Genomic DNA, 27,410 nt, shown 5'->3' on the forward strand with positions numbered 1-27,410 from the left:
ATTTCAGAGAGCTTGCTGACCTTGTCATGCTCTCTTGCTGTTAATAGCTAAAAGCTTCAATTTGTCTGTTATCTTCATGACAATCTTAGCAATTCGGCTTTTGTAAAAAAACAGCAAATAAACTAGAAAAGGTTAAGAAATTAAACATTTGCTCAGTGTTTTTATCTGTTTCTTATGAAACTGCACCTTTAATGGAATGAGTTTGAATAAACAGTGTTTGGTTATGATAATTTAATTCAATGAGACCAGAATAAGACTGACAACAGCCGTGTAAAAACCAAACAGAAATGAAATTGCACAAATGTTTAAGTGTTTCCTCAGAAATGTTCCCAAAATCCACTTCAAGGGCAAGGTGGTGGTGAGCCACCAACACGCCCTCTCTCTAAAAATTGGTTGAATTGTTCATTCAATTCTGGGTCCTCGTCCTCACTCGATGACTTACTCAATGAAGATGAATCATATGTGCTATGCCTCGGAGTGGAGCTGGTAGTCCTTAGGTGTTCATGTTGGGTGGCTTGTCCCGTATTTATAAGTCTTACTCTGTCGTTGATGCTGATGTATCCGTGAGCGAAGACTTTAACAAGGAAAAATGTAATGAAAGAGAGGCCCGAGAGAAGAAATAGGAAATATTCTGTATGGCCGTTGTTGAAGTCGTCGGGATACCAGATGTCACCTGAAAAATAATATTCAGTTTTAGTAGATGGTTTGATTACGTTGTTTTTCTCTTCTGTATCGATGTGTAATTGGGATGGGCTCTGGATTTACCGTAACACTCCTGGACCCAATAATGGATCAACAAACCTCCACAACCCATGCCCATTATCCTCCACTTCCCATGCCATAAACATGTAGTGTCTGTCCCAAGGTAACAACTACTAACGCCCAGGGACATCAATCATTCCATCCTTTCCCTCGCTTAAAAATAGACGAGCTCATCCCCAACTTAAAGCCTGGGTGATGTGAGATGTATCCCGAGGCCTGGTGAATCTTCACCCCCTGAACAAGATGATGAACAAGTCCATCCCTCATAATGCAGCTGTCTTCCCAGCAGACGATCTCCCATGGATAAATGAAAAATCCCATATCTCACCTGAAGCCCAATTGACAATCCACGTCAACAGTATCCCCAGGTAGCTCCCCAGGCCCCATGAACAGATGAACAGCCCCATCACGAAACCCTTCATGCCTTTGGGGGACTCCAGATAGGCAAACTGGAGGCCTGCAAAACACGAAGTTATCAAGTCAGTTCATGAGACAGGGCATTCAGTTCTCAGAAGATGATAACTATTGAGAAGACTGTGCCCAAGAGATGCTGCTGTCCATAAGACTGGTAGTTCATTTAAAACTAGTAAAGTGTCATTAACACATTTCTTTTGGTAATGTTTAATGGACTGCTTCAGTGCTATTGGAGTACACATTTGTGCAATGGTAAGTAAGGAAGTTGGTCAACACTTTTCGGAAGGTGAATAAGAATGGTCTTGAAAATGGGTCGACTGATGGCTGGATTTGTCTACCCACCTGATATCATAGTAAATATCTCTCCTATTCCCATCAATGCAAACTGGGGGATTTGCCAAAATACTGATAGTATCACCCCACGGTCATGGTAGAAGTGCCTGACCACCTCAAGGATTGCGGCAGCAAGGGCAGAGGCAGTGGAGAATACCAAACCAATAGCTGGAAAAGGGAATGACTCGTTGAGGTCGACAGCCAACTGTTGGCCATGGACAAGGAAGAGAATTTATCAAGGACGTTATCAATGGTTGGAAAAGGATGACACCTCATTCAGATGGAGGTGGAAGACAATTTATCCCACAATGGCACAAACAGCTGGAACAGGAAGACAGTCGATTTTACAGCCCAACAGTTCGTATGATTTTGACGTTTGACTGGTTGTTTTGATTGTGACTCATAATGTTTCCACTCGTCCGATTGTGACAATGTCTCTGCAAAGTTCCACGCAGTGTACTATTTCTTCTCAGTGTTCTCTTGAACACTTGTACAGAAAACCTACCGATGCTATTGAGGAGCCCAGGCTTCTTGTCATACTTCTTCAGCGTGGGTATTATAAAGAAATGAACCACTGGTACAATCGTGAGGACGATGATGGAATCAAATATGGGCATGATGCTTCTTGCGATATGGACTGTACCCATGGTTGTGTTCATATGACTGGCCTGGATGATGTAGGTGGACTCCGTCTAAGAGGAAGAAGAGGACGATAAGTCGCTGAGATGTTACAAGCAATGTGTGCATTAGTTAAAAGAGGGACGAGAACAACAAAACAAATGTCAGACACCACTCCCGGATCCTATGATGGAAATATGCTCCCCTGCCCAAGTCTGGATGGCAGGTAGCAGTTTTTTCTATAAATGCCGCAAGATAGCGTGACGTGGGGACCAACATTTTCACCCTTACAATAGATAAGATGACTTTCCCGGGGAAGATATTTACGATTGCTACCCACGGATTAAGACCAGTAGTTCGTCGAAAGCGGTTGTGACATGTCTTCATACAGACACTGGCTGCGACATTTGTCTTAAAATTCGGTGAAAAGTTGATCAAAATAAGGATATATGAGTGGTGGAGTAGTTTCCCATTTAGGGTCCTACGTAAACTTGCCATCTTGCCGATTCAGTTCCAAAATCCCCTTGCCTCCCACCACCCCACTTGGAGGTAATGATTGCAGCAAACACTAAGAATGTGGTGTCTGGCTTCTCTTACCTGTGTGTAGACGGTGATAAAAAGCATAAGGGACCCAAAAATTTTGACCAGTTCAACTAAATGTCGTATGAGTTGTCTCTCCTGGATGCCCACCCCATGCTGTGGAAGGGTGGACTCGATGGTCAGTTCATCATCTTCTCTATAGGACCTCTTTAGGCACAATGTCCTGAACAGTTGGAAGAGCGTCGAACCTGAAAGTAAGAGTTTGAAAGCGGCGAGTTTCAGAATTGTATTGGAGATTATTAACCAGAACTAGGGAACTTCTATTGCATTCTGTTAACTTACCCTCCGACGCCACGATGTTGTAAGTCTTTTTGCCGAATATGTAGATAGTCAATGCGAGTCCTATGGTGACAAGTTGGACGATAGCATCTTTAAGGTTGCCCTCTGGTCCGCTCAGGATTAGAGAAAATGGCAGGATGGCGAAGAAAGCACTAAGCTTGATCACCCAATAGTACCTGGAAAATTAAGAACCTTTTAGTCCTAGCGCCTGAAAAGTAAACGCCCCGCCATCGAAGACTGATGGAACGTATAGGGCGAATCGAACTCAGGTTGCCGTCGGGTCCTACTACTGGATCATACTGCTGGGTTATACCTGCAAAACCAAAGCAAATGTGGTTATGTGAAGTAAAAAACGTAGAGTGTTGACAGCAGCCGCAAACCACCGCAAAGAATGTTCTATCGCTTCGCTGGACGAACACCATAAAATGTCACTTACCATCTGAAGAAAGTGTCCACTTTTTCTTCTCCCCGGCTCCCGTGCTGTTCCGCTCCGAAGATTGGGATGTTGGCCCTGATGAAGCCCTGGCCAAGCGAGATGAAGACCAGCCCGGGAAAGACAAGGCCAAGCTTCGTCGACTGAAAGGAAAACGTATATCTAAATCCAATGACTGATGGGATACACAAAGCGCGCAAAGTATGTTTTCATCAGTGTGATGCGCTCTACCATTGGTCATGCGATATTGATGTTTGCAATATATATATATATATATATAAATTGGAAGTTGCGGGCTCATGTCGATGATCTGCATCTGATGAAGCCTACCTTCGTTATGCTGTTTGAAATGCTGGTCAGCACCAAAAAGAAAAGCATTCCTGAAAATGCAAAGTGATTGGCATTATTTTTAAAAGGACGACCTCACTATGTCGAGCAATATGCAAGTTTCAGTGACAAGGCCACATCGTGGACATTGTCAATTTCCAATGCTAACACGGACAATGATGCTGATGCTGATGCTGATGCTGATGCTGATGCTGATGCTGATGCTGATGCTGATGCTGATGCTGATACTGATGCTGATGCTGATGAGTTTCGTTTCTTCATTCACAAACTACTTCGTGCCCGGGTAGAATGTTCTTACCAATTAACTCCAGAAAGAGTCCTCCGTATATCGTTGGATAGGTGCCGAGTACAGAGTCTGCCAAAATTCCCCCGAAGAGAGGCAAGAAGTAACTGGTGCCTGCAAACAACTTACTGTATGAATATGAATGCCAACGGGTGGATGTCTATTTATCCGATACAGAAAAACAGGTGTTACTTTTGGCAAAGACTCCAGTGGCCGAAGCGTCAGGACCCTGCATGGGAGTTGTCAAATGAGACAGGTATCCCAATGGCCTTCTTTGCATAAGGATTTGTCTTAGAGATTCTATTTCTCCGAGATATAAGAGCTGCAATTTTGCCACATTATATTCTAAAACAGCCTACGGTACCATACAGTGGAATTTAATGTCTATGTAAATGTTTGTATATATCAACACTATCGTCTGGAATGATAGGGAATGTATCAATATTGCCTTACCCCTGAAAACTGAACTGGTTGTGACCGCCTCATTTGTTGAGAAGTTTAATCCAAATTTGGCAAACACCGTAAGGTTATTCCCAACATTGTAGTATCCCAGCCGCTCAAGGAAGACGGTAAAAAACATGAAGAAAGTAGCGAGTTTGGCATTCCGGCTGAAGGAAGAAGTGTTGATGAAGAAACTGTCCGCCCTGGTTGTGACACTGTCCCTGGTTGTGGTGCTGGTGGTTGCGCCGTCATCTCCCGGGTGCATGTCTACAGAGCATTTTAAAGGTGTCTCTTCAGTCGCCTGGGCCATTCTGAATATATATATATATATATATATAAGAAATTATTAATGTCATTTGCAGAATGTCAAGCTATATAAGGTATCGTTTACTGGGAAGACAATTAAAAAAACTGCGGGACACAAAAGCAAATAGAAAGTGAGACTCGCATTAACTCGCTTCCGCAGCCAAACGAAACCTATATACTGCCTGGGCCATTCTGAATATATATATATATATATATAAGAAATTAACAATGTCATTTGCAGAATGTCAAGCTATATAAGGTATCGTTTACTGGGAAGACAATTAAAAAAACTGCGGGACACAAAAGCAAATAGAAAGTGAGACTCACATTAACTCGCTTCCGCAGCCAAACGAAACCTATATACTGACTACCGTTAAAGAGGGAACACATTATCATGTAGCTTGCCTTAACCGCGGGCTGTGCTGAGAACACCATTGCCAACTGGGGAATACGTGTAATATGAAGAACATATCCTAGAAATGAACTTTCACTTCAATTTCCCATACCTATCCCGTCCAGACTCTGAATTTCCTTGGAGTGGGTATGATATTATCCAAACGAACTGCACTGGGTGACAAGGAAGTGTGATATTAAGAGTCGTGACGTCAAATGATAGTATCTATATCTTATTACTGGAGACGTCTGGAGAGTAATTTGCTCTATCTCCTCTGAAACCACTGAATGAATTGGCCATGTTGAGGGTTATTTCGGGGTATTTGGACGTCCCGACGACGATCCGCTACATTTCGAAACCAAATTTTCATCGGAATATGCTGTTTTTCGTGATTTTTGCCCTATGAATGGGCCACCTCCATCATCAGCAAGTGCTGCTATCTATGAGGAAAATATGTAAGTTACTTGACCTGCCAGGCAGCCTCAGAGCTGTTTTCAGCAGTTAGGGCACTCATACCCAGGATTAGACTTGTGCCGTCCGACGCCAACTTGCCGTTCACCCTACAACGAATACAGTTCCCAGTGCGCGTTGCCTACTCAATTACAATCAGCAAGGCCCAATGAAAAACATTCAATAGACCAGGCATATACCTGCCCGCCCCGGTCTTCTCACGGTGTATTCCTGTTTCGCCTATTCCTGTTCCGCCTATTCCTGTTTCGCCTAATTCCTTATTCGCCTATTCCTGATTCGCCTACTTCCTGTTTCGCCTAATTCCTGTTTCGCCTATTCCTGTTTCTACGATAGGACAAAACCATAACACGGAACGTTGTCTTCAAAGAAATACTGTAGATCAATCTATGACATTTTCCGCACACCATCACATTCTCGGCAAGATACCGGTACGCAAAAAACGCTCCTAACAACTTCACCACAAATGAAACTGACACTTTATTTTATATAAGCTCCCTCAACCACCGTGCAGAGCACGGGTTAAGCTAGTATTTGTTTAATACTATATCAAATATTATGATAATCTGACCTTATCCATAAACTACTTTTGTCTTTTTTGACACAGTGGTCACGTTTTTTCGGATGCTCGATTTTGAATATTGAATACTTTTATCTTTTGTTTTGTGCTATGAGTATTCTCTACTCTATAGTACTGTTCATAAATAAAGTAGCATTGTTCAACGAGTTGAATGAACATGCTTCGCAGATTCGAACAACCGCAACCGGAAGTTGTCGATAAAAATACCGGAATTAGAAGTAACTGCTGAAAGGGCTTCGAAAAGACGATGACCAACTCGGTTGCCCAACATAATACCACTGACATCTTATTGCTGGTACATCAGGTAGGGGAAAAGGCCTTTGGAGTCTTCTTTTAGTGATTGCATATCTTGCCACCACCAGCAAGACACTTATCAATCGGCCGCCGGTCAATACGCTACGGAGGCAGCGGATTCTTCGGCTTCGCCTTTGTATTGTGTATTGAGGAAGAATGACAAGAAGTATAAAATCAGCTGCCAATAGGAGTGTATATACTGAAGAGCAAAATAAAAAGCGCAAGTAATGTTATTGAAAATGACCACTACCCATGATCAATCACCGTGGTCGTCTGCTGTAACCTGAAGGTCAGCTGGACCACTTTCCATATTTATCATCAACCATTCTTGTCGTCTGCTGCAACCGGCGAAAAAAGAAGCTGGACCACATTCTATCCATCACCAATTTGGTCGTTTGCTGCAAGCCGCAAAATCAGAAGCTGGTCAGGACCACTTTCTATCCATCCATCACCGTGAATTTGGTCGTCTGCTGCAAGCGGCGTATATGATCAGAATCTGAACCACTTTTAACCCATAGCAATTCTGATCATCTGCTGCAACCGGGGGAAGCTGGACAACTTTCCATCCATCAGCATGGTGGTTTGCTGCAACCAGCGCAAACCTGCAGAAGCCGTTATGACTAAACTTCACCCGAATTCGCTTGGATAACATTTACCCAGGAGTCTTGATGCTGTCTTACTAATGTTGTAATATACCAATATGGATACAGATTCACCTCCTGCAAACGAGATTGAGGTGCGGGGCTTAAAAAGGCACAAGCATTCCAAAGATTACTAATAAAAAATGGAATTTACTGAACACATCGCATAACCGGAGGAAGCGACTGAATGAGACGATTTTTCCCGGGTGCGCGTCAATAGGAATGAATTCAATGAGTCATTTTGATAAAAAGAACACAACATTATAAATTTCTATGCATTTTCTCAGTTTTCAATGCATCTTCCTTATGTAGAATTATGTGTCGCCTCCTCTCTGCCTTCACAAATCGTGTCAGTTCAGTACAGTTCATGATCTCCGTCACCCGCGGAGGACGCCAACACCAATGTATATATCAATGGATTAATAGCTGACCAAGAGCTAGCTTTTCTTCGAACATGTTAGCCTTGGTTTAAAAGCAATGCTTTTAAGGAATAGAGTCATTCCAGTCAGGAAATGGAAGGGGGCGACATCGGGATGTGGAAAAATGCGCAGCACCTTTCGGCGGCGGTGAACGGATTATAGAAGAATGGATTTCTTTCCACTTGAATGGTAGTCTTGAGGCTAATACTTGGAACGCTCACGTGCCAACTGATTTGCGCAATCGCAGTGGTCGCCACCAGGACACCGTTTGATGTGCCGATTTCATTTAATTTGATTGGCCAGTATGAAACATAATCTGCATATGGCTATGCCTCTCGGCCGTTTCTGGGACTTAACGTGTAAACTTTTTAGCCTGAGTTCAACGCGTCGAATCTGACAAGAAAGGGCCACTTTTCGACACTCAAAAATAGACAGGAGTCTTTTTCTTTCAAAATGCAGAATAACACTTGGATTTTTGTGTACACAATATTTGTTTCTTTACTAATTGAGATTGAGACCTGGTAAGTTCAGAAGATGGCGCGAAATCTCTCAAATTATCGTCTGCTCCGATTGAAAGAACCCCTGAATGACAACACAGCATCACCGACAACTCTCTTTCTATATTTTACAGGTCACTTAACAATTTTTTGATGACGGGCCCTAAGGTAGGAGAGACAACTCGTTTTTTATTTTTAGTTTCTTTTGAGAGTGTACTCATGAGTGTTCAAGTGGTTATCTATGGATGCATCGCGGCTATTCTGAACATCAAAGGCTTCTTTCAGTCTTTGATGTTAACATCACTTGACATAGGCAGGGTTGTGATTAGTCCTTGGTTGGCTACCTTTCGGGTCATCAACATACATCATTACTTTAGGTCAGAGATGTCTCAGACGGTCATCATTAGACAAATCCTGTCATATTTCAATTTCGTATCTCTCCTCCTTTGTCCTTCGATATGATGAGACAAAGGAATATTATGCGTCAAGAAATTGGTTTTGGAATCCTTAAAAATCACAGAATTTCGAATGCGGAATTGTCCTTTTTTTCAAGATGTTTGGTGTATTATGATCAGTCTTTTAACCTTGGTTTCCGTGATTTTCGTTCTCATTGACGTATTTTAAAAGAAGAAAAGATGATTTGCGATAGTTCACAAGGAATTTCAGTGTGGATCACGGGATCAGCTGTGAAACTGGACGATTTCAATGTGATATCAAGTATAGGAGATCGCCTCAATCTATATACATGTACAAGTAATTTGGATTAGGTGATTGATATATTCACGATAAACCCGCCGTATACTAGTAAATTCCTCTTTTTCTCTACAAGTTCCTTCCGAATTTGTTGTCGTTCTCGTCGCAATATAGTTGTCTGATGGTGTACCATCATTGTCCGTGGTAAATATTTATGCTTAATTTGGTGTGATGGCGTACTGTGTCTACCCCATTACACACTCAATAAGTTACATTCCCGATCATGTATACCACGCCGTGCCTATAAAAACAATCGGTGGATTTGGATGTTCCAGTGATCATCAATCATTTTCACAACTATTTTTCATCGTAATTAAGTTATTTTGCAATTCGGCTCAAAAATTGAATTAAGGACCATACTCCGGCTTCCACGGTTATAACAACATACTAATACATATACATGCCAACACGGATCTTTTGCTCTCTGTGTGTGCATTATTGCCAGTTTTTTTCTGCACTGAAATGGCTTTAAACGTACAGAGGCTTGATTGTACTACCCTCATCTTAAGAAGAGCATATCCGAGTTCCGAGTTACCAAAACGAAAATTATTTCCAGAAATCACTCTAAAAATACGCTGCACACATTGCTAAGTCAACATTCAGGTTAGCATAAATGGGTCGGAAAACGTCAACCTTCTTAGACTTCTAAGCCTAAGATTATGGAAACGCTTACCAATCATACTTTCAATTGTCTTAAGTTTATAGTTGGGGTTTTTGGTCAAAGGAAGTCAATTGTCGGCTATTCAAAGCATTCATTTCAATTGTCCTATTAGTCAATCTCAATTATATATTGGAAAATATGATTACTATGGACTTTAAGGTTTATCAAGGAGTGTAATATTGGCAGAAAGCTTGAGCGTTTTGTCGCATTCACTTAGAAAATAATTGTACTAATATATTGTACGAAGAATCTTTTTGGAAAAGCAAATGCGTTATCTTCGCCAGATTTGTACGCTTTTGTTTTCTCATTCTTTACCCGTGGTTACTTAACCATGTTTTAACATGGTTAAAATGGTTAAAACCATTATCGCAAATGAATGCAGGTGTTTGACATTGCAGAGAAACCACGTGCCGGGTGATTTTGACCGAATTCGGACGCTTTCCCCTTAACACCCTCAGAGAACGACCTTACCATTTTACATGTTTGTAGGTGCAGAATCTTGCGGAAACTCCACATGCATTCTTGGCAACTCTTCTACAGCGCAGAAACCCCCAACTGAGTTTATCAAGTAATGACCATGTTGTGTACCATCTTCACATTATCACATGGTAAACAATCACTACCGCTTTTACGCTTGCTACACCTTTCTGTTGTTCAGTGGAGGAAGTTGCTCCGTAAAGCCTTTTACGAAACCGAGTGCTAAAAAAACTAAAGCCTCAAACTCCTTAATAATGACAAAGAAAGTGCATCGATGTTTATCATCATATAGTGCAACCGCTAAATTGCTGGAGCTGGAAAAACTACACTTTGATTTTCTAAGGTGATATATAAATTCAAGTTGGGTTCAAGTTGAACTGACTTCACAGTGCACTTTATCGCTCTGTTGTATCCTGACTGATCAGCAGACTTTCTCTGAACTCGACAGCGCAAGGGTGAAAGCCATGTAGCACTCGTACCTTGTCGCTTTCCACTCGGATTAGCTGCCTCACATTTCGCACCGAGGGCAGTCGATTTCCGCCTTGTCCTCAGGTAACAGGAATAGGGTTTCTTCCTGGTTCAAGAAGCATGTTTGCTAGCATTCATCGGCTAACTGGGGAAAGTCATGTTCATCACCATGGTATACTGCTGACGCAAGTGAGCAGTCAGTGGTGCGATCACCATGTGGATGCGTCTATACCATATTCAAGCCACCGCATAGCATGCAGAACTTGATATTCTGTATAGGTTAACCATTTACTATAAGAAAAAGCTATAGTTAATACAACTCCCATTATTTTCATAGTTTTCATAACAACAATTATTACTGTTCGTATTGGCATATAGTATTGCGAGAGACGTGTTTTTCATCAAAAGTTCCATATTATCCTTACTCTTTCCGAAAACAAAGGACCAGCCGTCAGTCGAAAAGGGAATTCGCAGCTGCCGGATATTCTTGGAGAATGAAACACTTATGTTTTAATTGATGACGAATAAGTGGAAATGCTTTGGAAGTTGACGCCCTGAAACAACAAAATCACCAATGGGCCTCGGGTATATTTTTATACAAACCATTATTATTTATAAACCTTAATAATTTCTTCTTTTGGCCATATCGATTTGTGTCTATACAGTATAGGCAATCCTAATGAAATACTATAAGCAGACCAATGGAAGTTCCTGATTTGAAACTCTTCAACAGGAAGTCCATTGCTCATTCCATTTAACGGCCAATTTGTCCGTGTTTTGCCTGTGTGCAAGTTGAGTTACTTAGGCCTCGTTTGACAACCTAAGGAAGAGTTTAGGCTAAGTTCTTGGTAATCAACCTATTCCAGGGGACTGCACATTGGTCATTCCGCTTATTATGATTTGTGAGAAAACAACAGCAGATTTGTCGATACCAGTCCCGCTCGCAGGCAATACGACCTATCTTTTCCCATCACCGTTCAAAAAATATTGAATTAAGAAAGATTCTCATGAATTTATTTACAAATAGGCCGACATGTAAAGCTATTTTAAGTTGCGAATAGCTACCAATATCTGTAAATCAGCAAAAATTAAGAATTTAGAAATTGATCAGAGTAGTTGCGAAATAATTCATTTGCCATTTCATCTGTGGCGAGGGGATACCGCATGGCATGCCATTGCAAGTTCATCGGAGGACCACTGAAACACCACTGCAGCAATCTGCGACAGGTCACCAAATCATGTTATACCAGGATTGGTGACCTTTCGGGGAGTACTATCAATGACAAAACGATGTTCATGTAGTTGGAGGGAAAGGGGCATCACAAGTCCTGATGGTATACGGTGTTTGTCAAGACCTATCATCCAGGAAAGAGAAAATGCATAAGAGGAAGAAAGAAAAGAAAAAGCGAAAAATTGCGATATCGCAAAGCCGCAGTTCAGTGATGCAACATCCCGAGAAGGTAGACCAACAAGATTTGAAGAATACATGCTATTAGAAAACGAATACAGACAGATTCTGCGGTTATTTAGTATCCTTGGACCACATGTGCAGTGGCCAAGATGGTTATTTAACTTCTCCAACAAATCGGGGACAGTTAGATTCAGATTACAACAAGTTCATACTGATTCTCTGCCGTCACTCGGATTTCTTTTCGTAAAATTTGAAATCAGTGCAATGGTGTGATTGCTCTTTCTGCTCGTGTGTGGCAAGAATTGCCTTTTACATCGATCAAGTGGCATGAAACACGGGAGGTGCCGTGTTTAACAACTCTACAAATAGGATCAAACGCTTTTAAAAGGCCCTCACAAGATATTTGCTACTTATGTGGTCATATACCTTACAGGTCAGGCTAGGTATAAAACTGGGGGGGGGGGGGGGGGGGGTAGGGGGTCCTAGACTTATTATTAGGCTTTAGAGAGGATTAAGTATCCTGACATTATTAGGGATTTTAAATTTCTAAAGAGTTTTACAATTCAAAATTACATGCAGACACATCTTTTTAGCGCGAAACACTTGAAGTACAAAAAGTTTTAGTTTTGAAGTGTTTAAGGGTAAATTGAGAGGTGGGAAAGTGCCTATTAGGGTCTGTAAGAAGGGCTCAATGAGGCTTTACATGGGGATGAGAGGGAAGGATTGGTATGGTGGGGAGAAAGGCGCAGACAGAACGGAGCCTTTGAGGGTGATATTCGTCAGTATTGCACCGGCCACGCGCGGCCTCATTATTCCGCTAAATTTGGACAAAACACTGCTATATTGGGTAAGATGGGACTTCTAGAGAGTTTAGATTGTTTGACTTGAAAGGGAGGTCTGCTTTACTACAATGGAAGGGCGGAGAGTGGTAACTTGTCAATTATTGCCCTAAAATGGTAGATTAATTCACTCAAACAGAAGTAAAGCAAGCAATGCTAATAAGCTAGAAAATGGCTAAATGGGGTGAAAGTACCTTGCCTAAGACTGATTTGGTTAATCGCTGAGCGCTTTTTATTCCTGTGAATAATCAGTCCAAAGAGAATTGATGTAAAAAAATCACTGCATTGATCATAAAAATTTCAAAACTTTCAATTAATCGCCGGATTTTAATAATAACTTTGTTCCAGAGGTTTTTAGCTTTGTTAACCTATAGTTCTGAGATTTTCTTCAAATTCGTTGCTTTAGAGACCAGTGTAAAGCAATCACAAAGCTACTATACTGTGATAAATTCAATCTTCTTAAAAAAAGTATCATACATGTATCTTTTAAAACAGTAGCCTAAACCGAAATCGGACATGCATACAACTACGAGATATTTATGAAACAGCATGATTAATGAAAATTATGTTACCAATGACAAATTAAAACGTTTCGCCTTTGCAGTTTCTCCTAAAAACAGACTATTTCTGTGTGGCCAATTCAAAAGTTCTCGAGAAATAATCAACAGTCAAAAGCTTCTAATCGTCTGCAAGAAACATGTCGACATTTGCCACATTTGACCGATTTTCAAGGGAAATTCGCATGAATAAATACTATATCGAAAAAGAAATGCTATAAATCCCGCCCTATTGTCCATGATGTCTATAATTTTCTGATTGATCCGAGCAAATTCTAAGACCGAGAATAGAGAAAGTTGGATTACATTTTTCAAGGAGCTACATCACATTCCTTTTCACAAGGAACGTAAGGAACTTCAGTAGTTTACAAGCCACTTAGCATGGTAACACCAATATTACACATCACAGGCCTACATATTTTCAAGTCAAGTTAGCTATTTTCAAGACTAATCCTATATGAAAACAACATTTAGAACTTAAGGGTCTAACACCTTTCAAAAGATTTTAAACACCTTCAAAAATAAATATGTCCTTTGAGAATTTGTAGGCCAAAATTCGCCAACGCGAAAAAGATTTTGGTTAACAAAGCCTAAGCTAATCATTATTTCTCACCATCATAAAATATAAATGTGTTCATACTCAAGTTTCACGTATCTTAGTATATAATATATATTAAAAGAGGAAGTTGCTGGAGGTGATGCCAATGTGATGAATTTGCCAGCGGTTACGAGGTGTTGCTTTCTAAAGCGAAGATACTAAGATCGCCATAAAAAAGATTTGTTTCAAAGCTGTACCAAAATAGTGCAAAGCCAAGACTGGTTAAGTAAACTTAATGGGTTAAGTAAGCCTAGGCAAGAAACTAGGAGAACTTGACACATCAGCGTGACCGAACCAAAAACGCGTCTCAGATTTCTGTGAAATCGAAGCTGAAATCAAAACCCGTAATTTCACATCTAAAAGACACCGAAAATAAATTGGGGAATAAATCGACGTTCATACCTTGGTTCTTTTTCCCACTGATTTCCCCCTCATTACGATTGCGTAACATTTCTTCCAGTTGTTTTCCCTTTTTCGCAAGCAGACGATCATCTTGTGTGTTTCTCTCTTTCGCGAGATTCACTGATCTGCTGCTGATGTTGAAATGAAAATCTCAGCTAGTCCCCACCACCAAAAACTTCCCTTCCTTTGAAGTATGTTATAGTCACATGCCCAAACTCTAATTTACAACCAATTCTTTCCATTTCGTTGCTTTGGTTATCCGCTCAAGTTCTCAAATTTTTCTGCTAGAATGAGCGGCCATTTTGCTATTGGCCGGCAGGTCTCTGGCGGCGAGCTTCAGAGAGATGCCGGTCCTTAGTGAAGTGGTGAACCCTCCCTGCGCCCATTCATTCAATTCAATTTCTTTAATTTTTTAACGAGCTAGTGTATTCTTTGCCCATGATCCGCTTCCTGCCGAAGTGGCTGATCTACTCAAACGATATGTTGAGAGCCTTTTCGCGGCTCATTATCACGTTATTTGCTAAGAGCTCATCCGGGATGATGACAATTCAACCCAACTCTTTGAAACTTTGGGGGACTCCGGGCTATCATTTGAACTGATGTTGTCAAATTGGATACATCAACAACTCAGTTTTGAAAATGAAAATTAAGAAACATTTTAAGCTTGTATGAAGGGATGGTCTTGAATGAAACTGTTTTGCATTATCTATTCATTTTGGCGAAGATACAATAATAACAGTTGCTTTGAACAAATATTGATAATATTGGATACACTCGCTTTATTAGATTTTCTTGGAGAAAGCCCGTCATCCCGGTAAGTTTCAGTATCATTCATCCATTGAGGCGGTTCAGCTTTAATGTTTCATGTTGCTTCAGTAAATATACGGTTCCTAGAAATGTGCCAATCTTCAATATTTGCAGCACCATGTGCTTGTTGGATAGGGACAGTTTACCGCCAAGCGGAAGCTCCATTCTTTCTTACTATTGACTTCCGGTTACCACTTCGTCGTTCTATGTTGGATCTCAATGGTAATATCTCTCTTAAGTGGCTGAACACTGCTTTGCTCTTGATCAATCTAATCACTTGTTTCTCTGTAAAGATATTCACCTCAATTTTACCTTGCAATGGCGTAGCATGCAGAAGCTCAGACGAAATTGATTGAATTCGGTTTCAGAGAGTAGTCCCGGGGATGCATATCTCAGGACATCCAAGAGATATCCCCGACCCGAGAATTTTTTTCGGGTGGTCTTGAGCTCTGCATGCTTTCCCGAGTTTGGGGGGTTCCTCTTAAACTTAGACACGAGCTGTTGATGGCCTTCTGAGATTTGGGAGTGAGGGCCCGAGCTTCTGCAGTTTGATTACTGAGTAATTAGCTTTATGATGGTATCAATGGTGGTAAGCGATGTCTTAAATTTCATCCAGCGATCATCGGCGTTTTTGTGTCACCAAAACTTGGCTAGTAAACAAGATTATAAGTCTAAACAGCTGTCTGAGGTTTAACGATTGTTTCTTCCAAGTGAACGCTTCCACAACCCGGATTACAACCCAGGCATTTTCCTAAGCAATATAAAAATTTTACGTTTCATTTGCCCAAACCATTCGCCTGATTTAGTTTGCATTTCCTTTGGAATCGTCCTTAAACATATAAAATAATTAACCATTCTAAGGAGAGCAGTATGTGTTCCTTCTCTGGGAATACCTGCCTGTCATGTTCCAACAGCTCCGCACCCTCCAATTCGCGGATCTTACCACGTTGAACAAACGACATACGGATCTCGAAACCAGCAGAAAAATACAAATTTTCCCATATATCATATCCGCCTTTCTGTACTACTTCATTCCAAATCTGAAATCAGTTGAGCAGACGACAACGTGGCATTGTCAACAAGAAATCTTGATTATTATAATCAAAAATTTCAACTTGTTGGCGACCGTTCTTGTAGCGAACTTCTGAGTCATAAACACCATAATCAGTGAACTGGCAACACTGTAGCCATATAGAGTAACCAGTAGTTTTTCCATGCAATTGTTATCTTCAAGTGATTTCCGTCGCTACTTGCTTGCATTTTCAGAATTGTCTTGACATGATGACAGTTCATAAGGGTAATTAGCGTGATTATTGGGTCTGGAGTTTCACTTCAACCAGCTGCTGAACCGGTCCCTCTGTGCTGCCTCTGACGCTGTATGTCATCTGAAATGATGTCAGTCCAGCTTGGTCACTGATGCGAAATTTGTTCAGAATGTGATAGCGAGCCATCCTGAGCTTCAGGTTTTTGATACTCCTACGTCCCATACAATAGCGAGAGCTGGAGCATATGGAAAACCACTGGGTGCCGAGGATGATAGCGAGCATGCATCTGACCCTATAATTTTTTGAGAGAGTCATTTTAAGAACTTTCAGTATCTTAGCGCTAAGATTGGGATGAATGTTTTGTCCTTCATGCCCGTGCTAGCACAACATACGAATTTTACAACTTGTTTTGAGGAGGAAATCCCAAACGACCTGCCATAGACGTGGGGTCGCATACCAATGTATCATTACCCGATCCACATGGCGATAAGCCACATGGCCGTGTTCTTTACAAAAACATCAGACAGCGGACAAGATAGCAGCTAATTTCATGGCCGCTTTAATAAGACAAACTAGGCAAAGCTTTGTATATACAGTACTAACGAACCACGAAAAGAGCAACATCAAGTTGATCTTGTTTGACGTAGAACTAAATTGGGAACCATTTTTGAAGAATGCTTTTGGAGAAGACCGCTTGTCTTTAGTGTCTCTTTTCGGCAGAATGCAGAGACGACGCGAAATGGGCCGATGACGTTGTCAGTTGGGCTGGCGTTTGATCTCAATGCGCCTGTGAGCCCCAATCTCATCAATCAGTAGAAGTCTCCCGAACCTCTGTATATTGAACGTTTATCGGGAGACTGAAACATTCATTGATTTCTTTAGGATTTTTGCAGAAAATAAAGCAGAAATTTTCTTTTCGCCCGATGACGGACCAATTTCCACGAACTTGCCTGCTAGATATTAACTTCAGGGGCAGATGGATGACCAAAAACTTTGGCAGTGACATTTATGGCCTCGATCGCTCTCAAAGCAATGAGCCATGCACTTAACAGATTACCAACTGACGCCTCTATTTAATTATGTTTTTTTCATCGCTATAGATGAACATGCACGACCCAAAAATATGAAACTCTGCAAAATGCTCTGCAAAAGCTTTAGTCTGGACCTGACGGCATTCTCTGGCAAGCTCACACCAGAGTCCAAGGAAGCTCTCCGGGGTCTCCGACTGCCGCGTGAGTTCTCACACCATTGATGCAGGAGCACGGAGGGAGTCTGAATGGCCGCAAATCTCACCATCTCATTTGTTCCTTTAACTGGCCTCTTTCAATCAAACCGCCGAACGGCTATTTTTGTCCACAAAAAGACGATCGTTGGGATTCAGCGTAGCATGGGTCTAAAGCTTTCGTTGCGGGAAATCTGGCGGAAAATTACTGTGACATGTCACTCGTTTTGGAACCATGGTCTGATCAGCGATGTTTACGCTTGGTCTAGTCAATACAGACGACAGGAATTGAAGGGTCGTCTGCCTCCGGCCACACCTGCCACCGACCATTGCAAAAAGCGATCATTCTTCGCAACACAATCGTCGTTATTCGCCAAATCACTGCATTTTGAGAACAACACTGATGAATATTTGATTGACTCATCAACAAAATAGGCATAAACTTGTTGGAAATGCTAATAATGTTGACATTGATGACAAATGACTATCACCAATCTCCACCCAAATGATGGCCATGGGTAAACGATAGGGTCGGCCGCGGTTTGACACATTCCTTTCAAACAGGATACAGCGGTGAACACATATCAAATGCTACTTTTGAGTTACATTTCGCAGTGCTATAAAAGGTTCACAATCATGCAAGCCAGAATGCAATGCTACGAGTTCAAATGTTGTGAAGAGAAACTGATGAACTATCGGCAAGAGGAAATTACGTTATTACCTCTTGTTATCAGTCAACTTCTCAAGCAAATTTTCAGGGCTTCCGGTAGAATTTGGCCAATTAAAACCCCTTAAATCCTTCATGGTAATACTTTCTGTCCCGAGCAAGCATGATAAACGTCTTCTGATTGGCCAACTGGCGACCGGAAGTACCAGATTGTTGCTGGAGGAAAGTGGCGAGTTGAGAATCACTGTAAAAGTACATATAGGCGGTGTCATTTTTATGGTTTTATGGATGGCCAGTGAGAGAAGTCTCCAAAGTAGTGCATACTTTGAAGATTAGGATGAACCCAATGACTGGTCCCTTTTTGTCCTGCATAATGGGGGTGGTTTATGGGCAAAACCTACTTAGGGCCCTTAATTAAGCTTAACAGAGTGGAAGAATATTGTAAACGAGGTAGAAGAAATCCCACCCACAGGACCAGTATGGGTCATACCAAACCTAATTACTGTGAGGAATATTTGTAAACTGAGTAAAGGGTGGAAGAATTAGCAAAACAGTGAGAAAAGAAGCGACTGGTGACGTTACAAGTGTCTGTTTGTTGCTCATAAGCGCTTATTTGATATGTGACCATTTCTCCTTCCCCTGCCTTCTCTTCCGCTTACCCAATCGTCTGCCACACCGTTCGTGTCTCCCAAGAAGTCAACTTGTGATTCCCTATGCCCTCTGTGACCCTAACTGAAGAATAAAACGACTGCCCTAAATTTTGAAGTGGAGAATATAATCCACTCAGAAATTCCACATCTTTGTTGGAATAGTATCCTTATATTTCGATATGTAAATATTATGGTACCATTTCGTTTCGTCACAGCGACAAAGTTTGTGTTTTCTATTGGCAACATTGGAGTGTTAAGAAGTGCTGTTGAGCAGATTAAAGCACAATTAAAAGTGAGTAATAATGCTGAGGGTTCTCACGTCGTCTGGTCGGTTTATCAACTACTTGATTTTTTTGTTAAAGAATTTGACAGTGTTCAAAAGATTCAAGTATGGGGTGACCAAAGATACTCTCTGTGGGCATTCCAATGGCTCAACCATTCAACGATAGAATGAAGGACTTGAGCCAAAATCTAATATTGGATAATTTTGGAGAAAAAATACATTGGAGATGACTTTAGAGTTGACTTGAGGCAATATTCGCAATTTGTGTTTTTCTAAACTTGGTGTCTGTTTTGGTCAGGACTGTGTGAAAGGTGTCATAACGTTTGTTAGGGGCGGGGAAACTTGTTCGGGTGAATGTAAGTTTAATTGATTATAAAAACAAGTTTAATAGCCTGCGTTGAAGATATCAGCACTAAAAGTCCAGTCCCTTATTGTGCTGGTTTTCCGAATACATAAGCCATATTCGCTATTATACCGACGGGGTCAAAGAGATGCTGTCCGTCGCACATATGCAGGTTTTGTCATTTTTCATGCCATTATATTTTTGTGCATCTTAATAAGAGGCGTTGGCATGGCGAAACAGATTTTTAAAAAGGTTTTTATTTTAAATCTTTTTTTTATAGCGATTTAGTACATGTATCATGAAGCATCTATTCGTTCTTCTTTTGACTTCTTCCTGCAAGAAAATAAGAGGAAGTTTAAACTATTTGTCGAGGTGCTGGTACGTGAAATGTGATTTTACACAGCAGTAGGCAGCGTAAATTGCCAAGTTGGTGGAAAATCACGGTTCCTTCTTAACATACTTGCATGTTTATAGCTCACTATTTGGAAATCCCGTCTTGAGCTGTTCAGATTTATCAACCTCGCGCGTCTGAAATTTGACTGACATGGCATTGATTTTTTTGCCAATTTTGTTGTTTCACTCCAATACTTGATACTGCCCGGGAAGCTGGCCCTATCATGATATGCTGACTTAGTACTGCTGTTAATTTTCAAACAAGACCAAAAGGTGTGCTCGGATTACCACTTAAGTCGATATTTGCCTTTCGGGAACATCTAAACGTCACTATGTTTTATTTCTTGGCAATAAAGCTGGAAAAACGAAGACATTACCTATAAGTGTTTTATTAGGTTTTGGTTTCCATTTGCCCTTATACTGACTGTCTGCTCCAATTATTTGAATATCTTCCGGAGAATGTCCTCCCGTGGTTCTCCGAACCATCCTAACGCGCTTAATAGAAAAAGCGTACAAATTGGTTAACCAAGTGTGTTTATTCCTTTAATTTTCTTAGCAAAACAAACCGGTTGGAATAGCTTCTTCCAATCACCATCAGTGCCAAAGATACTTGTGTTTGTCTCTAGGTGATAAGAATGGAAGTCTCGTTCGCCGTGCGGGATGGCTTGGCTCGCAGCTTGATTGGCATAGCCTGGGTTAATGATTGATCATCCAGCAGCGGACTTTCGCCCTACTTGGCGATTAATCCTCTGCTTTGATACGGGGAGAGTTCGAGAAAGAACTCTTGACTCTACCCGTATACTCGGATATACTGTGTAAGAGGTCACAGATACAGCGGCTTTTGGGTGTCTCACCGTCATCCCAACAGCCTCAGTATTCTTCATGATGCGTTACTGCAGCTGTTTACCAAGCTGGTCAACTTCTGAGAAAACTGTTTTTGTGTTTTACCAAAGACTGAAGGCCATGACTTCATTCATAACGCGACGTTACCGGAGATAATCTTAGAAGTAATCATGAGATTGAAGCCGACCATTCGACTAGCTTTACCCAATTCCCCAACACCCTTTCACCGAAATCATTGTGAAATCTGTATTGCGTTGTTCTTTTCCGTTGCATCCCTTGTCTTTTTCCACTGTAATCTACGGAATAAGAAATTGACGGAGAAAAAAATGACTGAATCATCAGCTCAAAACATCTCCAGAAAAGCGGATTACGGTTTCTATCCCAATTTTCATATAAAATTTTTCGTGAATCAGGACTATTCGCGAAATCCGCTGGCGAAAAGTTATGTTTATGGTAACGCCGACATGTTGCTTCTCTTTTCAGGTTCCATACTTTCTAATTAACAATTTTATAGTAACAAGAGAAACTAAGTGTTCAATATAAATTATAAAAAGTCGACAAACTATTTTCTGCCAATTTAGCCAACTTACTGGAGCTTTTTTTGTATCGTCTGCTTCGCCGATTTGAGTAATCAGACACCGTGTAGCTAGAGGCATGCTAACGGTTCAGCATGATGACATGACACCAATTAAGCTGATCAATGGAATAGTTCATCAATTATATTGGCCTCAGGTCATCAGGTAGCTTGTCTAGTATCGGGAAGAAGCTGCGTCGGCGAAAATGGTAGGCTAAGGGGACCAACCAAATGGGACCATAGGCAGGGGCACGGGTGATTGACTAGTCTGGGAACTGCAGGGGTCTAGACCGCGTGAACATTGCCGTTGATCTGTCAAGAGAGATACCAGAGACACCAATCGGTAACTTCGTGCAACTTAATCTCGTCCGCCCTGTTCTTGGTAGTCTGCCTTTAAAGCTGTTGCGGAAACAAACAGGATTCATCCCTTGCACTGATGCTGATACCATTGTTTGCATTCTTCAGCATCTTTGTGTCACCTGAAGCCTGATAAACCCTGTTTGACAGACTCACAATATCAGATTCTCCGATCGTAACTGGATAGTCGATATGTCCAGACGGATCAACATCACTCAATACTCAGCCGTCAGAACCAGACAGCTGGGGCGGGGCAGATTGAGAGTAAGAGACAACGGGACAATTGGTAGAGAGAAGCTTCTAGCCGCACCAGACCCAAGGCGTAGCTTGGTCGAATCTGCCAAACCCACAACATATACCGTCTGCCAACGTCAGATGTTGATATTTTTCAAGACTTATCAGGACATGACAGCCAGGGCGGGGAAGAATTGCGAGATAGAAACAGGACAATTGGCTTTGAGAACCTTCTATATAGCTACATACCGAGGGCCAAACCACCAGGACGTATTTGAATCTGTCCTAATACACCCTAAACACTTGATGGATTACAGTCTGCCAACGTCAGATGTCCATGCATTATTTTCAAGATATCTCTGATTTGCGCAAAATGGTCCGACCATTCTCCGGGTGTCGGCTGCTCAATTCTGTGCGTGTCGTCTGTGCGTGCGGCGATTGCTCTCCGGCGTTGCAGACGGCCCTGAAGCTGCGGATGACCGGGTGTCAGTGCCTTAGGTTTGCCTTATATGCTTTTTTTCTGGTCAACCCTTGTCTCTTCAAGTTCACTGAATTTGTATATTTCGCAAATCAAAACTTCCAAACAATGCATCCATATTTGACCAATTATCACGAGTGCATCATCATCATCATCATTATGATCATCATCATCATCATCATCATCATCATCATCATCGTCGTCGTCGTCGTCGTCGTCGCCAAGGTATCATCATTCTTCACAGAAAACACAGGCAGCATTTTAACAATTTGTGTAGTCAAATCCCTGTACCTTTGAATTTTTTCTACAACATAACCTTGGCTTTCACCACTGAACATCCCATCAAAACTATATTTTTTAGGTGTATAATAAAAGACATTTCAAGAGCAATGGCCTGGCCGATTTATCAAATCACAGGTTCATATCATCTGCCTCAAGTACCACGGTATGTATTTTTGCCCTTCAAGAGCACGTCGATGCGAATTGCTACAAGCACGGTGATGGATGCGCAAGAGCGACAGCATGTTTTTTTTCACTTGGGACTCTACTCGGGATTTTTGCTTTTAATCAGAAGCCAAGAAAGCACCATGGCTCACTCTAAACACGAAAAAGCATGATAGGTGTCTTCTGATTGGCCAACTCTTGACCGGAAGTCCCAACTGCCTTCTTGCGGATAGCAACAAAATTGGGTTTAGTTGTTCGTGTCGATACTGAAAGCGGCAATAAGAATTGCAACGATTACCGTATATGAATTTTTTTTTTCTATCATTGCATCATCTCTTAATTGCTCTTTGAAGCTCTATTTCTTTGATCACTCACTTTCAATCTCTAACATGACTTACTCTCTTCCATAATCCCCATGATCCTAATTAACACAGTCATGTCCCCTGAAACGAATAGTTTTAGGACATACATGTATATCAACACATTTTCCCATGGCAGAGGATATTCCCATGCCCCATATAGTACACATGACTTTGTCACACTTCCAGTCAGATACGCCGGTATGCTCTACCAGCTTCCACCCTACACCATTCACATTTCATATCATCTCACTTGCATGCGCGGCATTACTAATAAAATGTTTCTTCTTTTCAGCATTTGAGTGTGTTTAACTTCGCACGTTTTTTCTCCTTTTTACTAAATTTATAGATATTGCCCAAAACAACAAAATGCCTTTTGCTTGGCGCCTTTCGCTGAGGTGGTCACAGTTTCACCACGTTTTAAAACCGTATATCACTGCGGTTAAATACATGTATGCTAGCATAAATTCCTCTGATAACTGAGACAGCCTTGATAGGAACACATTCAAACACGCCGCTTCCACTGACGAGAAGCAACCCTTCGTTCCCGCCATTTCCACTGGCACGCGCAGCATGGCCCCTCATCCCGCCTATATCAGTAACAAGTGGGCAGGGCCATTTGAAAGCAGCCGACCAGGGCCAGTGGCTAAACTATCTGAGGGACCGCCAGACCCTTGATCCTGAGTTTCGAGGGGCCAACTGTAAAACCAAAACAAGCTTCACCAGCAGAAGATGAAATCATACGGTCCACTTAAAATCGATGAGTTCTGATGCTAAAAATTGTCACTTTGAGTTTCCAAGATAGGACCCCGCGTTGGTTACGTAATACAATTTACCAGCAGATGGGTTAGAAAACTATCATAAATTCAGCACCCCCTACGTTCATCTAGAAATAGCTAGCTCAGGGCCAATTTACACGTTGGTGATTTTTGTAAATTTAATTCATAATTGAATCTTATTAATTCATTGCGGTCCGTTTGGTAATGGATAAGGGTCCTATTTTGGTGACTTCATCTAAATACAGAAATCCAAATTTGCTTTGATTCTGACTGCAGCGGAGTATGCTAAAAGTCTTATAAGCAATTTACATTATAAAAATTATGCCCACCATGGAGGGCGATAGTAATTTTGTCAGATAGGAGACACAGAATATTAACGAGCATGTTCGTGTGACTTCCTTGCGTCTGGACGCCACGATGGAGCAAGCAGCTAATGCCACACTATCATGTGATTTCCTTGCTGAGCAGATTTATAGGGGAAGGTTGAGACATAAAAGTCAAAGTTCTGGTGGTGATCCGAGTCTTTCCCCACCATCAGGTCATTCACGATTTGTTCGACTTGAACTGAACCTGAAGTAATGTATGTTCGTTTGTATTGATCTTGGCGTCTGGACGCCATGCTGGTTCGATCATGTCTCCCTAATCAACTCATCTGCTCGAGTTATACTCAGGGTCTTCATTTCATTTACCTGTCAATCTTCTCGTGACGTATCGCCGTATCGGCAGCTTGACTAAAGTGGTTAAAGGAATTGATACCGAACTGTAGGTATCGGTTTTCTCACCAAACATTGCGAGGGTGGAGCTAAACTGCTCCTTAGTAGACGAGTGGAGGTTTTGGGTGAAATCATCTTTTTGTTTTAGAACGGCCTGGTCCAAGTGTTAGCTCCACACTGTTTTTGACTGCAGTTAATCACCAAAATCCTAGGTTGTGGTTCAAAGACATTACGTTCCAATGGTGATCAGAACACCTCTACTGACACTGACCGAGCCGTTTCAATCTATTTCAGGCGTACATGGTCTTCTCTGAAAGTGTGGCTGCAGGTGCACAGACCGGGGTGAAGGAATGCAAGGACCAATTCAAGTGGGACAGATGGAACTGTCCGGAAAACACTTTCTCATTATTCACACACAATGCACTTCCAAGAGGTAAGTCATAGCAAAGACTACAGTGGCTTCATACCACTTTTTTACGAAGTACCCGTATATAGCCAGTAGCTTTTGCAACTGCCGAAACCAAAGCAAGCAAATAATCGTTGCTATTCCGAAGTTGACCAATTACTGTCTTCCAGACGCAATGTCATTTCCGAGAGAGCTGCTCTCTTGGCCGAAAGCGCCAACGCGATGCTGTGATGACAGCAATACGATGCAGTAATTTCTGAGAAAGCGGTTGTCTTGGCAGCGTCAACATGATTCTATGACAGCAATGGCAATTTCAGAGCGAGCCTGGCCCAATAATCCCGATGAAATCTGATCACGTAACATTATCCTTGCAGCCAACAAGGAGACATCTTTTGTCCACGCGATCACCTCCGCTGGGGTCATGTTTACCCTGACTCGGAACTGTAGCCTTGGTGACTTCGATAAATGTAGCTGTGACGACAGCAAAAAGGGTCAACCAGGTAGGAAGCACGGTAAATATCTGGCACACTGTATGATGTGCTTTTGGTGTTTATGCACAAAGCCTTCTCTTCAGCCCAACTTGCACTAACGGCGATCTGCGGCAATGTTGTATGTTTACCGTTCAGCTCCTAAACGGATGAGATTGCAAGACATTTCAGTGTTTCCTATCAAGTCTTGAAGTCACTCGTCAATATCAATATATCATATAGGTTTCTAATAACCATTTAATTGATAATAATAGCGATTCGCTTCAAAAATAGATTTAATTCCTTTCTACATGTAAATGAAACCATGGGACTGCCAAAGTCGATTTTTCGGAAATATCAGAACTTGTGCAATAACTAGGTTAAATTTAAGAATACGATGTCATGTATGCATGCTCGCAGTGACGTCAGGAGGTTTAAACCAATTCTAACTCATTTCAGGAGGGGCGAGATGGAACTGGGGTGGTTGTAGCGACAATGTAAGATTTGGTGAGAAGATATCGAAGCAGTTCGTCGACACGCTAGAGACAGGGAAGGATGCTAGAGCGACCATGAACCTCCACAACAACGACGTAGGAAGAAGGGTAAGGCGACGGTTGATATCAATGAGCAGTGATGCCAATTGGACTTAAAGCTGCACCTACTATGAACATGATGAATGGACCAATGTTATACCTCGAGAACCGTTTCCAAACTTCGTTTGATTCAGTTTGAACATAATAGACATGTATTCTTGTTTGAATTTCAGGCTGTTCGGAAGACTCTGAAGATGTCTTGTAAGTGTCACGGTATTTCTGGCGCCTGCACCATCAAGACCTGCTGGCAGCAGCTCTCAGAGTTCAGGGCAGTGGGTAGCTACTTGAAGAAAAAATACCAACGGGCAAAGATGGTAGACTTCCAAGATGGCAAGTTGAACATCGCGCGGAACTCTGAGCGTCGAATGCGGATCTCGAAGACGGACTTGCTGTATTTGGAGTCGTCGCCTGATTACTGCCGGGTCAACGTGACCGCCGGGACGTACGGGACTCTTGGGAGGGAATGCGTCCGCCCTCTGAAGAAAGGGGACAAATTGGACCGATGGGAAAGGCGGAGTTGCAAATTCCTTTGCAAGACCTGCGGACTGCGGGTCAAGAAAAAGGTGATAGAAGACCATGTTAGTTGCAACTGCAAGTTCCACTGGTGTTGTGCGGTCAAGTGCGAGTCATGCAAAGAGACAATCACCAAGTTTGCATGTGCGAAGGTGAACTGAGAATGCGGGTCTGATAGGTTCGGCGAGATTTCTGATTTGCTCACAAAGTGAGAACTCTTATCCGTCATTGGGACTTGCGATTGTTGAAAAGATTTTCGAAAGCACAGAAGTTCCCTATGATCGGTTTTCTTGAGTTATGGCTTTATTCTCGTTATTAGTCAAACCAATGACAATAAATATGAAATTTGACTGGTATATATACTGTATTCCCTGTCCTGGTGCTGATACATACTCCCATGGTGGTCATTCAAGTTCCCAAAAAATGATGAATAGTGTCCGTGAACACGCTTAAGCGTTTAAGTTTAGATATATACAATGCACGCACACGTTCCAAATATAAGCGATTTGTGTTTGTGATATTGCGATTGAATTGCGATCCTTAACACTATACTACTACATGTAGGAACTGCTTGACCGCATGTCTGTCGCCGCCAAAACGCAACGGTGGATTCCCTGCTTGTCGTAATCGGCGCGCGTCGCGGGTCGCGGGTCGCACGTTGCTCCAAGTCTCTCTATTAGAGGATGGGATGGGATGGGATTGCTGATGGTTCATAATTTACAGGCTACCTTGGTTGGTCTTACA

The 27,410-nt window shown here is 41.8% G+C and overlaps 2 protein-coding genes across 6 annotated transcripts; one reads left to right on the forward strand and one right to left on the reverse strand.

Annotated features, from left to right (window-relative positions):
* Positions 1-219: 219 nt before the first annotated feature.
* Positions 220-14,355, reverse strand: LOC135490016 (solute carrier family 15 member 4-like). 2 transcript variants are annotated; one of them, XM_064775665.1, is made up of 11 exons: positions 14,277-14,355; positions 4,524-4,822; positions 4,086-4,184; positions 3,770-3,819; positions 3,443-3,582; positions 3,010-3,182; positions 2,725-2,915; positions 2,015-2,201; positions 1,519-1,677; positions 1,091-1,219; positions 220-673 (listed from the first exon to the last, which is right to left on the reverse strand). In XM_064775665.1, exons 2-11 carry the CDS (start codon positions 4,819-4,821, stop codon positions 342-344), a joined length of 1,758 nt encoding a protein of 585 aa, XP_064631735.1. In that variant the 5' UTR covers position 4,822; positions 14,277-14,355; the 3' UTR covers positions 220-341. The 2 variants fall into 2 exon arrangements, with proteins under 2 accessions (XP_064631735.1, XP_064631739.1); XM_064775669.1 differs by lacking the exon at positions 14,277-14,355 and adding an exon at positions 5,324-5,877.
* On the forward strand, positions 7,614-27,182 carry LOC135490030 (protein Wnt-8b-like). 4 transcript variants are annotated; one of them, XM_064775680.1, is made up of 7 exons: positions 7,614-8,134; positions 8,245-8,278; positions 22,754-22,837; positions 24,982-25,120; positions 25,468-25,605; positions 26,020-26,162; positions 26,327-27,182. In XM_064775680.1, exons 1-7 carry the CDS (start codon positions 8,067-8,069, stop codon positions 26,825-26,827), a joined length of 1,107 nt encoding a protein of 368 aa, XP_064631750.1. In that variant the 5' UTR covers positions 7,614-8,066; the 3' UTR covers positions 26,828-27,182. The 4 variants fall into 4 exon arrangements, with proteins under 4 accessions (XP_064631750.1, XP_064631758.1, XP_064631768.1 ...); XM_064775688.1 differs by having other exon boundaries at positions 25,468-25,593; XM_064775698.1 differs by lacking the exon at positions 22,754-22,837.
* Positions 27,183-27,410: the final 228 nt, after the last annotated feature.

This window comes from Lineus longissimus, chromosome 1 (assembly GCF_910592395.1).
Source record: "Lineus longissimus chromosome 1, tnLinLong1.2, whole genome shotgun sequence".
Lineage (NCBI taxonomy): Eukaryota > Metazoa > Nemertea > Pilidiophora > Heteronemertea > Lineidae > Lineus > Lineus longissimus.